Here is a 14899-nt window from a genome sequence, read left to right as displayed (position 1 = left end):
GGGACGACAGTTTGGGGAAGTTAGCTCAGGGACAATATTTATTCTGCACGAGTAACATTTCCACATGAATTAATACAATCTCTTTGGTTCAATGGTTTTGTCTTTACAACTATTTCGATGTCAGTGCACCAATGTAGATCTGTATTCAATTTGTGTCGCTGAAGAGTTACAGATTGCGCACAAGAAATGTAAAGGTAATTTTGTTTGAGCCGATATGCAGCGTTTACCGTGAATGCAGCCTCTGCAAGGGGGGGGGGGGGGGGGGGGGGGGGGGGGGGGGGGGGGGGGGACAGCGTGAAGAGTGTGTCCCCTGCGCCACCGCGGGAACATAGCCTATATCAGCTCTATAAAGGCAATGTTTTATCCAGTGGTGATTTTATCATGTAAATCTTGGTGGGGCAAGCTCCCCCATTTTTTTTAGATGCTTGCCAGCAAAGCCACTACATAACACAGAACAATATATTATTTGCTCTATAACGGTCAGTGGCGGTTCTGGCCAGTATTGCTCCCTGGGCGAACCAATCAGCGCCCCCCCCCCCCCCCCCCCCCCCCTCAAAAAAGCAGACATTAGGAACAGCACAAATAAATAATTCAAACATTTAAAACTATATAAATATATAAATACAAAAATAAGACTCAGAAATATCAAAAAGTAACAAAGTCAAAGAGAAACAAATTGTAGTATATAAATACAAAATAAGAAAGAGAATTGAATTATTACTCTTACCATATTGCTAAGAAAAAATACATAAATTAAACAAAATTACACAAATCCTATATCACACAAATAGAATAACACACTTATAAAGAAGAGAACCTAATTATTGCACTTCAAACAAGAAACACACTAGACTAAATTACACAACTAATTGCATTACTAACTGCATTGGTACTGTACAAAGTTAGAGGTGCGCTATTTGATAGATTCCCCCGCTCCCCCTACCTCTGGCTTCCGTTGGGGAGACCTGAGGTCACTGCTCCCCCTACCTCTGGCTTCTAGTGGGGAGACCTGAGGTCACTGCTCCCCCTACCTCTGGCTTCTAGTGGGGAGACCTGAGGTCACTGCTCTCCTTACCTCTGGCTTCTAGTGGGGAGACCTGAGATCACTGCTCTCCTTACCTCTGGCTTCCGTTGGGGAGACCTGAGATCACTGCTCTCCTTACCTCTGGCTTCCAGTGGGGAGACCTGAGGTCACTGCTCTCCTTACCTCTGGCTTCCAGTGGGGAGACCTGAGATCACTGCTCTCCTTACCTCTGGCTTCCGTTGGGGAGACCTGAGATCACTGCTCTCCTTACCTCTGGCTTCCAGTGGGGAGACCTGAGGTCACTGCTCTCCTTACCTCTGGCTTCCAGTGGGGAGACCTGAGGTCACTGCTCCCCCTACCTCTGGCTTCCAGTGGGGAGACCTGAGGTCACTGCTCCCCCTACCTCTGGCTTCCGTTGGGGAGACCTGAGATCACTGCTCTCCTTACCTCTGGCTTCCGTTGGGGAGACCTGAGATCACTGCTCTCCTTACCTCTGGCTTCCGTTGGGGAGACCTGAGATCACTGCTCTCCTTACCTCTGGCTTCCGTTGGGGAGACCTGAGATCACTGCTCTCCTTACCTCTGGCTTCCGTTGGGGAGACCTGAGATCACTGCTCTCCTTACCTCTGGCTTCCGTTGGGGAGACCTGAGATCACTGCTCTCCTTACCTCTGGCTTTCAGTGGGGAGACCTGAGGTCACTGCTCTCCTTACCTCTGGCTTCCGTTGGGGAGACCTGAGATCACTGCTCTCCTTACCTCTGGCTTCCAGTGGGGAGACCTGAGGTCACTGCTCTCCTTACCTCTGGCTTCCAGTGGGGAGACCTGAGGTCACTGCTCCCCCTACCTCTGGCTTCCAGTGGGGAGACCTGAGGTCACTGCTCTCCTTACCTCTGGCTTCCAGTGGGGAGACCTGAGGTCACTGCTCCCCCTACCTCTGGCTTCCAGTGGGGAGACCTGAGGTCACTGCTCTCCTTACCTCTGGCTTCCGTTGGGGAGACCTGAGATCACTGCTCTCCTTACCTCTGGCTTCTAGTGGGGAGACCTGAGGTCACTGCTCTCCTTACCTCTGGCTTCCAGTGGGGAGACCTGAGGTCACTGCTCTCCTTACCTCTGGCTTCCAGTGGGGAGACCTGAGGTCACTGCTCTCCTTACCTCTGGCTTCTAGTGGGGAGACCTGAGGTCACTGCTCTCCTTACCTCTGGCTTCCAGTGGGGAGACCTGAGGTCACTGCTCTCCTTACCTCTGGCTTCCAGTGGGGAGACTTGAGGTCACTGCTCCCCCTACCTCTGGCTTCCAGTGGGGAGACCTGAGGTCACTGCTCTCCTTACCTCTGGCTTCCAGTGGGGAGACCTGAGATCACTGCTCTCCTTACCTCTGGCTTCTAGTGGGGAGACCTGAGGTCACTGCTCTCCTTACCTCTGGCTTCCGTTGGGGAGACCTGAGATCACTGCTCTCCTTACCTCTGGCTTCTAGTGGGGAGACCTGAGGTCACTGCTCTCCTTACCTCTGGCTTCCGTTGGGGAGACCTGAGGTCACTGCTCTCCTTACCTCTGGCTTCTAGTGGGGAGACCTGAGATCACTGCTCTCCTTACCTCTGGCTTCCAGTGGGGAGACCTGAGGTCACTGCTCTCCTTACCTCTGGCTTCTAGTGGGGAGACCTGAGGTCACTGCTCTCCTTACCTCTGGCTTCCAGTGGGGAGACCTGAGGTCACTGCTCTCCTTACCTCTGGCTTCCAGTGGGGAGACTTGAGGTCACTGCTCCCCCTACCTCTGGCTTCCAGTGGGGAGACCTGAGGTCACTGCTCTCCTTACCTCTGGCTTCCAGTGGGGAGACCTGAGATCACTGCTCTCCTTACCTCTGGCTTCTAGTGGGGAGACCTGAGGTCACTGCTCTCCTTACCTCTGGCTTCCGTTGGGGAGACCTGAGATCACTGCTCTCCTTACCTCTGGCTTCTAGTGGGGAGACCTGAGGTCACTGCTCTCCTTACCTCTGGCTTCCGTTGGGGAGACCTGAGGTCACTGCTCTCCTTACCTCTGGCTTCTAGTGGGGAGACCTGAGATCACTGCTCTCCTTACCTCTGGCTTCCAGTGGGGAGACCTGAGGTCACTGCTCTCCTTACCTCTGGCTTCCAGTGGGGAGACCTGAGGTCACTGCTCTCCTTACCTCTGGCTTCTAGTGGGGAGACCTGAGGTCACTGCTCTCCTTACCTCTGGCTTCCGTTGGGGAGACCTGAGGTCAACCTAACCCCCTCTCCCCATCTCGTACTTCTGAGTGTGAGATCTTCCCAGGCAGTAGCCTGCCTAGCTCACCAACTAGAATCATGGCGCCCACTCCGACAAGGTTAATTGACCCACAGTCCCACACGGGGACATGATATCATTGACATGACGTGCAAATGAGCGATAGAAAACCGATCGCGTAAATGTCACCATTCAAATGTATTTATGTTATTAATATTATTATTTTGTGCGGGCGCTCCGTGCCGTCCCCCGGCAAGATGCCACCCAGGGCGACTGCCCATGTCGCCTGTACCTAAATCCGCCACTGATAACGATGACTACATAAAGCTGTCACAACAGCAGAGTACCAACAGCTTACCACTGTTACACCTGGCTATCAGCAGAGCCTTGTCTGGAAGCATAGCTGATATGGCTGACTTGTTTATTAAACCAATATTGTTTCTACTGATAATTGAGATGTACGAACTATGGCATAAGGGGTCATGGCATCCCGACAGCATATGGAGACCTTCCATAAGGCTCTGTAGTAGCTCCTCATGTTCTTCAATGGTGACTCCCTGCAGGGAGACAGTGTTGTGGAGCTGGTCCGAGTCTGCTGGGTCTGTCATGGCCAGTTCCTACTATAACGACTCAGGGCGAGACCCAGATTCAGACACAGGAGGCAGATGGTTCGAGTCTCTGATATTTATTAAAATACAAGGGGCAGGAAAATAGGCAGGTTGAGTACAGGCAGAAGTTCTTTAACCAGGTCAGAATCTAAAAGTTACAGGGGGGCAGGCAGGCTCGAGGTCAGGGCAGACAGAATGGTCGGGCAGGCTCGAGGTCAGGGCAGACAGAATGGTCGGGCAGGCTCGAGGTCAGGGCAGACAGAATGGTCGGGCAGGCTCGAGGTCAGGGCAGGCTGAATGGTCAGGCAGGCTCGAGGTCAGGGCAGACAGAATGGTCAGGCAGGCTCGAGGTCAGGGTAGGCTGAATGGTCAGGCAGGCTCGAGGTCAGGGTAGGCTGAATGGTCGGGCAGGCTCGAGGTCAGGGCAGACAGAATGGTCGGGCAGGCTCGAGGTCAGGGCAGACAGAATGGTCGGGCAGGCTCGAGGTCAGGGTAGGCAGAATGGTCAGGCAGGCTCGAGGTCAGGGTAGGCTGAATGGTCAGGCAGGCTCGAGGTCAGGGCAGACAGAATGGTCGGGCAGGCTCGAGGTCAGGGTAGGCTGAATGGTCAGGCAGGCTCGAGGTCAGGGTAGGCTGAATGGTCAGGCAGGCTCGAGGTCAGGGTAGGCTGAATGGTCAGGCAGGCTCGAGGTCAGGGTAGGCTGAATGGTCAGGCAGGCTCGAGGTCATGGTAGGCTGAATGGTCAGGCAGGCTCGAGGTCAGGGTAGGCTGAATGGTCAGGCAGGCTCGAGGTCAGGGTAGGCTGAATGGTCAGGCAGGCTCGAGGTCAGGGTAGGCTGAATGGTCAGGGTAGACTGAATGGTCAGGCAGGCTCGAGGTCAGGGTAGGCTGAATGGTCAGGCATCCTCGAGGTCAGGGTAGGCTGAATGGTCAGGCAGGCTCGAGGTCAGGCAGGCTCGAGGTCAGGGTAGGCTGAATGGTCAGGGTAGGCTGAATGGTCAGGCAGGCTCGAGGTCAGGGTAGGCTGAATGGTCAGGCAGGCTCGAGGTCAGGGTAGGCTGAATGGTCAGGCAGGCTCGAGGTCAGGGTAGGCTGAATGGTCAGGCAGGCTCGAGGTCAGGGTAGGCTGAATGGTCAGGCAGGCTCGAGGTCAGGGTAGGCTGAATGGTCAGGCAGGCTCGAGGTCAGGGTAGGCTGAAAGGCTGACCTCTTCTTCATGACTGCTGCCGTGTAGTCTGGGTAAATGCGAATATTCTGGCCGTCGTAGATGATGGCAGCCGCTCGTGATGCCTTACGGAGGACATCCTCTTACTCCTGGAAGTAGTGTAATTTGACTATGATGGGTCTGGGCAGCTCCCCATTCTTTCGTGCGGACTGTAAGCATCTGTGTGCACTATCAAGGGTGGGGGTGTAATCGAGGCCTAGGATTTCCTGTAGCAGTTTAGCTATGAACAGGGTAGTCCGCAATCCGCCTACGGCCTCGAGTCCCTCTTTCACACCAAAAATGCGAAAACAGATACACACAACGTAAAGGTTTATCAATTAGTTTTTGGCGGGTTAATGTCAAAATTATTTATTACATTTAAAAAAAAGAAGACGATTGATGACAGGGGCTACAGGAGCTCATGTGCCCCCCCCCCCCACCCCCCCACCTTGTGGTGGCTGTGGGGGTGTCCAGTATGCCAGTGGTGGCTGTGGGGGTGTCCAGTATGCCAGTGGTGGCTGTGGGGGTGTCCAGTATGCCAGTGGTGGCTGTGGGGGTGTCCAGTATGCCAGTGGTGGCTGTGGGGGTGTCCAGTATGCCAGTGGTTGCTGTGGGGGTGTCCAGTATGCCAGTGGTTGCTGTGGGGGTGTCCAGTACACCAGTGGTGTGTGTGTGTGATTGTGAGGTGAATCAGTGTGTGTGTGTGAGGTGAATCAGTGTGTGTGTGTGAGGTGAATCAGTGTGTGTGTGTGAGGTGAATCAGTGTGTGTGTGTGAGGTGAATCAGTGTGAGTGCATGTGTGTGAGAGAGGTGAATCAGTGTGAGTGTTAACAGTGACAGTATTTTATTAGGTGATAAAAGACTGTAAAATGACTCCAACAGGGAAACTGATCTGCTGCATAATGAATTAAATAATGATAGAGAATTAGTCACAAAATTACAGATTTTCTTTTTAATGACAAAATAATTATATAGGCATCTAACTGTGAATACAAGTAGCCTACTATATAAACCAATAGAAGCAGAATATGAACATACAAGGGGCGAACATACAAACATAGGTAGGGTTTTACACATGAATATGATTGCTTCTTTATCACATCAGCTATTCCCCCTCCCACTAGGGTCTACTCCACTATAACCTATTCCCCCTCCCAGTAGGGTCTACTCCACTGTAACCTATTCCCCCTCCCACTAGGGTCTACTCCACTGTAGCCTATTCCCCCTCCCACTAGGGTCTACTCCACTATAACCTATTCCCCCTCCCACTAGGGTCTACTCCACTATAACCTATTCCCCCTCCCACTAGGGTCTACTCCACTATAACCTATTCCCCCTCCCACTAGGGTCTACTCCACTATAACCTATTCCCCCTCCCACTAGGGTCTACTCCACTATAACCTATTCCCCCTCCCACTAGGGTCTACTCCACTATAACCTATTCCCCCTCCCACTAGGGTCTACTCCACTGTAACCTATTCCCCCTCCCAGTAGGGTCTACTCCACTATAACCTATTCCCCCTCCCACTAGGGTCTACTCCACTATAACCTATTCCCCCTCCCACTAGGGTCTACTCCACTGTAGCCTATTCCCCCTCCCACTAGGGTCTACTCCACTATAACCTATTCCCCCTCCCACTAGGGTCTACTCCACTGTAGCCTATTCCCCCTCCCACTAGGGTCTACTCCACTGTAACCTATTCCCCCTCCCACTAGGGTCTACTCCACTATAACCTATTCCCCCTCCCACTAGGGTCTACTCCACTATAACCTATTCCCCCTCCCACTAGGGTCTACTCCACTGTAGCCTATTCCCCCTCCCACTAGGGTCTACTCCACTATAACCTATTCCCCCTCCCACTAGGGTCTACTCCACTATAACCTATTCCCCCTCCCACTAGGGTCTACTCCACTATAACCTATTCCCCCTCCCACTAGGGTCTACTCCACTGTAACCTATTCCCCCTCCCAGTAGGGTCTACACTCAGATATAACACTGGTGTTAACACCACTAGAATCAACACTCAGATATAACACTGGTGTTAACACCGCTAGAATCAACACTCAGATATACCACTGGTGTTAACCCCGCTAGAATCAACACTCAGATATAACACTGGTGTTAACACCACTAGAATCAACACTCAGATATAACACTGGTGTTAACCCCACTAGAATCAACACTCAGATATAACACTGGTGTTAACCACACTAGAATCAACACTCAGATATACCACTGGTGTTAACCCCGCTAGAATCAACACTCAGATATACCACTGGTGTTAACCCCGCTAGAATCAACACTCAGATATACCACTGGTGTTAACCCTGCTAGAATCAACACTCAGATATACCACTGGTGTTAACCCCACTAGAATCAACACTCAGATATAACACTGGTGTTAACCCCGCTAGAATCAACACTCAGATATACCACTGGTGTTAACCCCACTAGAATCAACACTCAGATATAACACTGGTGTTAACCCCGCTAGAATCAACACTCAGATATACCACTGGTGTTAACCCCGCTAGAATCAACACTCAGATATACCACTGGTGTTAACCCTGCTAGAATCAACACTCAGATATACCACTGGTGTTAACCCCACTAGAATCAACACTCAGATATACCACTGGTGTTAACCCCGCTAGAATCAACACTCAGATATACCACTGGTGTTAACCCCGCTAGAATCAACACTCAGATATACCACTGGTGTTAACCCCGCTAGAATCAACACTCAGATATTGCATTCATAACCCTTTATACCAAGAATTTAACACTTGCAAATGTGCTCTACATGGCATTTACATTATTACTGTATAGTGTGTTATCGCTGTTCTGCTACTTCCTCATTTGTTCCCAGACCCTTAAATGGTTTTGTATTCATGGCAATTTGCATTATCCCACCAAATATAAACTATCAACACTAATTTATTAGTTCAAGAAATTACTACTTTCTTTTCAAGTTCCCGAGACCAAATTCAGCTTGATTTAATTATAGGATTTGTGTTGTTTTTGTATCATACGCCAAAGAAGCATTCTCATATTAAGAGACACCTGTACATGTTAAAGACATTTGGAAATAGCAGACACAATTTGGATTTCCAGTAATACATTTAGCCTTATGCTAATCAAATAGCATTGTGATGTGAAGCTAGAAAAGCAGACACTCCTGTTACTCCTCACCTTGACTTGCATATTTATCTGTTGTGGATTTACCACGCTGAGGACCATCACACACACACACACACACATGGACACATAAACATACACAGCTTGTTTACATTACTGTACACACCATTTTAATACAGGCCTCAGGAAAACTATTTTCCTTTAGTGTATTTTCACTGCGCAAATAAAAAAAAGTCTCATCATGAAAAAACGTCTCCCATACACATCAAAGCTACCAGGCGATAAAACAAACCTCTACTTTTGTGAGTTAAAATTATTATTTCAGATAGAAAAACCTTGTCTAGCTGTTCATCATGTCAAACTATCAACACTGTCTTTCAGTAATATCAGCGTGATTATGTACTATGCTCCACTTCCTCGTTCACAAGTCAATCTCAGTTCAACTTCCCTGACAATCTTAGGAAGTTCAAGTCATGCACTTTCCCTCTCCCCTCCTCTCTCTCTCTCTCACCCTTCTCTCGCCCTCTTCCCTCTCTCACTCTCCCCCAAGGCAAACATAATACTGTCTATGTCATCACAGCAACATTGTCACTCAGTTAACACTGTTGCCACACACATTAGAATCAGAGAAACACACTCTCCCATGTGTCGTCAGACTTAAGCAGAAACATCCAATCAAAGCTTCTTTATCCCATGAAACACAATAGTGATATCCCATGAAACACAATAGTGATATCCCATGAAACACAATGGTGATATCCCATGAAACACAATGGTGATATCCCATGAAACACAATAGTGATATCCCATGAAACACAATAGTGATATCCCATGAAACACAATAGTGATATCCCATGAAACACAATGGTGATATCCCATGAAACACAATGGTGATATCCCATGAAACACAATGGTGATATCCCATGAAACACAATGGTGATATCCCATGAAACACAATAGTGATATCCCATGAAACACAATAGTGATATCCCATGAAACACAATGGTGATATCCCATGAAACACAATAGTGATAGCCCATGAAATACTTTTCAATGTAAAAAAAAATAAGATTTTCTAGAACACAATAAGAAACACAAAAATAATATTATTGATTGTGGACACGTCCCAATTGACACCCTATTCCCTGTATAGTGCACTTCATTTGACCATGGCCTGAGCACAATCATTTGGAACGCGGCCCCTGTTCTTTGTCAGGGAGATGAACGGACTTGGAGCATGCCTAGAACGTTCTGTGGGCTCGGAGGGCCACGGTACATGGCCTACCTCCCTGAACAGTTCTCAGAACCTGGTTTGTGGGACGGTAGAGCTGGCAGGGCCCTCATTTAGGAGAACAACATCCACAGAGTAAAACAACATGTTCCTTTTGTTGTAGTAGTGTCTGTCGGTCAGTAACAGCATGGTTGTTATCCGGTCCGTTGTCTAATCATCTCTGGTTTCAGTGTTGTTCATTCAGTCCATTTAGAGAAGTTAATACTTCTATGTCTTGTTCTGAATTTGCTATGAAAGAACTGGACATACAGTAGAGCTTGACTTAAAACAGAGCTGAACATAGAGCTGGACATAGAACTGGACATACAGTAGAGCTTGACTTAAAACAGAGCTGAACATAGAGCTGAACATAGAGCTGAACATAGAGCTGGACATACAGTAGAGCTTGACTTAAAACATAGAGCTGGACATACAGTAGAGCTTGACTTAAAACATAGAGCTGGACATAGAGCTGGACATAGAGCTGAACATAGAGCTGGACATACAGTAGAGCTTGACTTAAAACATAGAGCTGGACATAGAGCTGAACATAGAGCTGGATATACAGTAGAGCTTGACTTAAAACATAGAGCTGGACATAGAGCTGAACATAGAGCTGGACATAGAGCTGGACATACAGTAGAGCTTGACTTAAAACAGAGCTGAACATAGAGCTGAACATAGAGCTGAACATAGAGCTGGGCATAGAGCTGGACATACAGTAGAGCTTGACTTAAAACATAGAGCTGGACATAGAGCTGAACATAGAGCTGAACATAGAGCTGGACATAGAGCTGGACATAGAGCTGGACATAGAGCTGGACAGAGCAATTGGATGTCTCCACGTTTAGAAAAATACTTAAATGTGTAATGAAAAATATGTATCCCTTTGATAGACATGACTTCTGGATAAAAAAAAAAGTGTTCTATTTTTATCATGCAAAATCTCTCTATTGACGTCAATAGATTGTGGTGCTTTGAAAGTGTGTAGTCCTTGATCCAATCTAGCAACTCCAATACATTGTTTTGTATCATAATGGTGTTATCTCCAAAAAGCATTAAAAATATATTTTTTTAAAACCCAACATAACTCTCACCATTCTTTCCCTTAGCTGGCAAGGTCTAGAGGCAAGGTCAAGAGGCAAGGTCAAGAGTTAAACAATTTGCAGAGATATTATTGCAATATTCCCCAGCACACCAGAAGCAAACATAAGAACATTTCTTCTAGAGAGATCAAATACACATCCATCCTATTTCATTATGTTAAACTTCAAAACTGCTTACATCAGAGAAGAGAGCAATTAAACAAGCAATGCCAATATAAATGATCAGAGGATAAAAAATAAAATAAAAAAATATCTGACATTCGAATACTATGACACACAGACAGTTTGGAAACCAGTAGAATGATTAATGCTTTGAACAGTGTTAGTCTAGAAATAAATCTCCCTCGACATGTATTGTGTCTCATCCATAGAATCAGAATGATGCCATAATGGGCGGCCATTTTGAGTGTCCCCATGGTCGTTCATTCTATTGTCGTGTTGTCGTATTGCCATATTGTCTTATTGTCGTATCGTCGTATTGTCGTAATGGGCAGCCATTTTGAGTGTCCCCATGGTAGTTCATTCTATTGTCGTATTGTCGTAATGGGCGGCCATTTTGAGTGTCCCCATGGTAGTTCATTCTATTGTCGTATTGTTGTAATGGGCGGCCATTTTGAGTGTCCCCATGGTAGATCATTCTATTGTCGTAATGGGCGGCCATTTTGAGTGTCCCCATGGTAGTTCATTCTATTCTCGTATTGTCCTATTGTCGTATTGTCGTAATGGGCGGCCATTTTGAGTGTCCCCATGGTAGTTCATTCTATTGTCATATTGTTGTAATGGGCGGCCATTTTGAGTGTCCCCATGGTAGTTCATTCTATTGTCGTATTGTTGTAATGGGCGGCCATTTTGAGTGTCCCCACGGTGGTTCGTTCTATTGTCATATTGTTGTAATGGGCGGCCATTTTGAGTGTCCCCATGGTAGTTCATTCTATTGTCGTATTGTCGTAATGGGCGTCCATTTTGAGTGTCCCCATGGGACATTTTGTATCACTGGCCTACATACAATACCCCATAATGTCAAAGTGGAATTCTGTTTGTAGAACATTTTTTAAATTAATTAAAAATTAAAAATTAAAATATGAAATGTCTTGAGTAAATATATATTCAACCCCTTTGTTATGGTAAGCCTGAATATGCTCAGGAGTTATAAATGTGCTTAATTAACAAATTGTGTAATAAGTTCAGTGTTCAATAATAGTGGTTAACATGATTTCTTAATAACTACCCCATCTCTGTACTCCACACATACAATTATCTGTAAGGACCCTTAACCAAGTAATGAATGTCAGGCACAGATTCAACCACAAAGACCAGGGAGGTGTTTCAATGCCTCACAAAGAAGGGCCCCGATTGGTAGATCTTAAAAAAAAAAAAAAAAAATAGCATTGTGAAGTTATTAATTAGACGTTGGATGGCGTATCACCAAGTCACTAAAAAGACAAAGGTGTCCTTTCTAACGCAGTTGTTGGAGATGAAGGAAACTGCTCAGAGATTTCAACATGAGGCCAATGGTGACTCTAAAGCAGTTACAGAGTTTAATGTCTGTGATTGGAGAACACTGAGGATGGATCAACAACATTGTAGTTACTCCACAATACTAATCTAAGTGACAGAGTGAAAAGAAGGAAGCCAGTACAGAATAAAAATATTTAAAAACATGCATCCTGTTTGCAACAAGGCACTTAATTAAAACTGCCAAAAATGTGGCAAAGAAATTAACTTTCTGTCCTGAATTCAAAGCGTTATGTTTGAGGCAAATCCAACACAACACATCACTGAGTACCACTTCATATGTTCAAGCATGGTGGTGGCTGCATCATGTTATGGGTATGCTTGTCATCGGCAAGGACTAAGGAGTTTTTTGTACAAAAAAAACTGAAACGGCTATAAGCACAGGCAAAATCCTAGAGGAAAACCTGATTCATTTTGCTTTCCAGCAGACACTGGGAGACACTGGGAGAGCAACGATCAACTATCAACTTGGCAGAGCTTGAAGAATTTAAAAAATAATAATGGCCAAAGAGACCTACCCAGAAAGAGTCACAGCAGTAATCACCGCCAAATTTACTTCCACAAAGTATTGACTCAGGGGACAATAATTATGTAAATTAGATATTTCTGTATTTTATTTCCCTTCTTGTTGTTGTAAATGTATTAAATATAAAAAAAAACTGAAATATCTTATTTCCATAAGTATTCAGACCCTTTGCTATGAGACTCGAAATTGAGCTCTAATATTTCAGGATCACTTGGCGTATGACTCATCGTTGTCATCAGTCCTTTACACACCTTTTATCTGGAAAAGTCCAAACATTCCAAAATGACCTGCCCGAACACACTGTTGTTGTCGTCACGGTTACTTGTCCGTCACTTGGCAACCAGCCATATCCCATGGGTCTCTCCGTTTCACTGTTGGCAGGGCTTGCTGATGCTCCAGGTTGGTCCATCCAGTAGATCATGTGACAGGTCGTGTGATCAGAATACTTTAGTAAAATAAATACTTGTAGTTGTGTTGCTGCTATGTCCCTCCTCCTTCCATCCCTGATAGTCACAGACTACTACTCCTCTTCCTCTTTTTCTTCTCCGTCCTCGTTAGTGTAAAGCCCCGCCTCCCACCTCAGCGCCATGTTGCTTTTCCTGCGGGTGACGCGGGTGGCCTCCAACACCTGGTAACCCAGACAACAAACAACAAGTCAGTCAACAGGGAGTAGAGACAGGACTTCAGGGCACTAGGCAGTACCTGGGGATAATTAATTAATTAATTTCCCTTAAATAAATAAAGTTGATCTGAGTCTCTGGTATTACAGGATATTTTTTTTTAGTTTTTACACGTCTTTTGTAATGACCGCCATAGAAGCCTAAAAACTGTAGCAGGGCGATTCCATGCCTGAAAATATTTTGGGTACCTCAGATTCAGTGGCGGTCCGTGCCGTTTAAGATCAGAGAGGGTTATCTTTTTTCATGAGCATGGCCTTATTTCTATTACAGCATATTGGGAGGACTGTCATTCATATTCCATTCACCCACTTCAATGTAACATCAATAGGTTTAGGCTACTACACGATACTCACATTTTCCCTTATTTAAAAAAAATATATATCTATTTTATTTATTTCACCTTTATTTAAATAACCAGGTAGGCAAGTTGAGAACAATTTCTCATTTACAACTGCGACCTGGCCAAGATAAAGCAAAGCAGTTCGGCACAAACAACAACACAGAGTTACACATGGAATAAAACAAACAGTCAATAATACAGTAGAAACAAGTCTATATACAATGTGAGCAAATGAGGTGAGATAAGGGCAAAAAAAAAGGCCATGGTGGCAAAGTAAATACAATATAGCAAGTAAAACACTGGAATGATAGATTTGCAGTGGAAGAATGTGCAAAGTAGAGATAGAAATATTGTGCAAAGGAGCAAAATAAATAAATAAATACAGTAGGGAAAGAGGTAGTTGTTTGGGCTAAATTATAGATGGGCTATGTACAGGTGCAGTAATCTGTGAGCTGCTCTGACAGCTGGTGCTTAAAGCTAGTGAGGGAGACAAGTGTTTCCAGTTTCAGAGATTTTTGAAGTTCTTTCCAGTCATTGGCAGCAGAGAACTGGAAGGAGAGACGGCCAAAGGAAGAATTGGTTTTGGGGGTGACCAGAGAGATATACCTGCTGGAGCGTGTGCTACAGGTGGGAGATGCTATGGTGACCAGCGAGCTGAGATAAGGGGGGACTTTACCTAGCAGGGTCTTGTAGATGACCTGGAGCCAGTGGGTATACCCATCATGAGGTTGCTACAACCTAGCCTATGAATGAAAGTTTACATCGTAGGTGCACACAGGTCGAGAGAAGTTTGAGTCATCATGGTGACAGACATTGACACATTTAATACCACCTTGCACACTCTTGCCTGCATCTAGCTGATCTGGGGTGTAATCATTAGTCCGTCCAACAGTTGCAATCAAGAGTTTCTATTGGACAAATTCAGGTATTTATATCCTGGTTTAGATCCGTTAAAGAAAAGTTTTTAAACAGAATCCGCACAATGAATACACCCCTGATCACAGGCAAACACAGTTCACTTTCATAGCAGCCACATTAATTTTTTATTTTATTTAACTAGGCAAGTCAGTTAAGAACAAATTCTTATTTTCAATGACAGCCTAGGAACAGTGGGTTTACTGCCTTGTTCAGGGGCAGAACAACAGATTTGTACCTTGTCAGCTCAGGGATTGGAACTTACAACCTTCCCGTTATTGGCCCAACTCTTTAACCACTAGTCTACCCTGCCGCCCCCAGCTCATTGCAG

General features: G+C 46.0%; 1 protein-coding gene across 7 annotated transcripts in view; it reads right to left on the bottom strand.

Annotated features, from left to right (window-relative positions):
• Positions 1–6014: 6014 nt before the first annotated feature.
• LOC110523082 (A-kinase anchor protein 2) overlaps positions 6015–14899 on the bottom strand; it is a 184813-nt gene continuing 175928 nt past the window's right edge. For all 7 annotated transcript variants that reach the window (XM_090233569.1, XM_036976549.2, XM_036976550.2 and 4 more), the window contains one exon: positions 6015–13261. In XM_090233569.1, the coding sequence (XP_090089695.1) occupies positions 13154–13261 (108 nt within the window). In that variant the 3' untranslated portion in view covers positions 6015–13153. The remainder of the gene's footprint in view (positions 13262–14899) is intronic.

Source organism: Oncorhynchus mykiss, chromosome 5 (genome assembly GCF_057628025.1).
Source record: "Oncorhynchus mykiss isolate SJ-2025 chromosome 5, ASM5762802v1, whole genome shotgun sequence".
Lineage (NCBI taxonomy): Eukaryota > Metazoa > Chordata > Actinopteri > Salmoniformes > Salmonidae > Oncorhynchus > Oncorhynchus mykiss.
The sequence above is the reverse complement of the archived record's forward strand: the minus strand, read 5'-3'. Positions and strand labels throughout refer to the sequence as shown.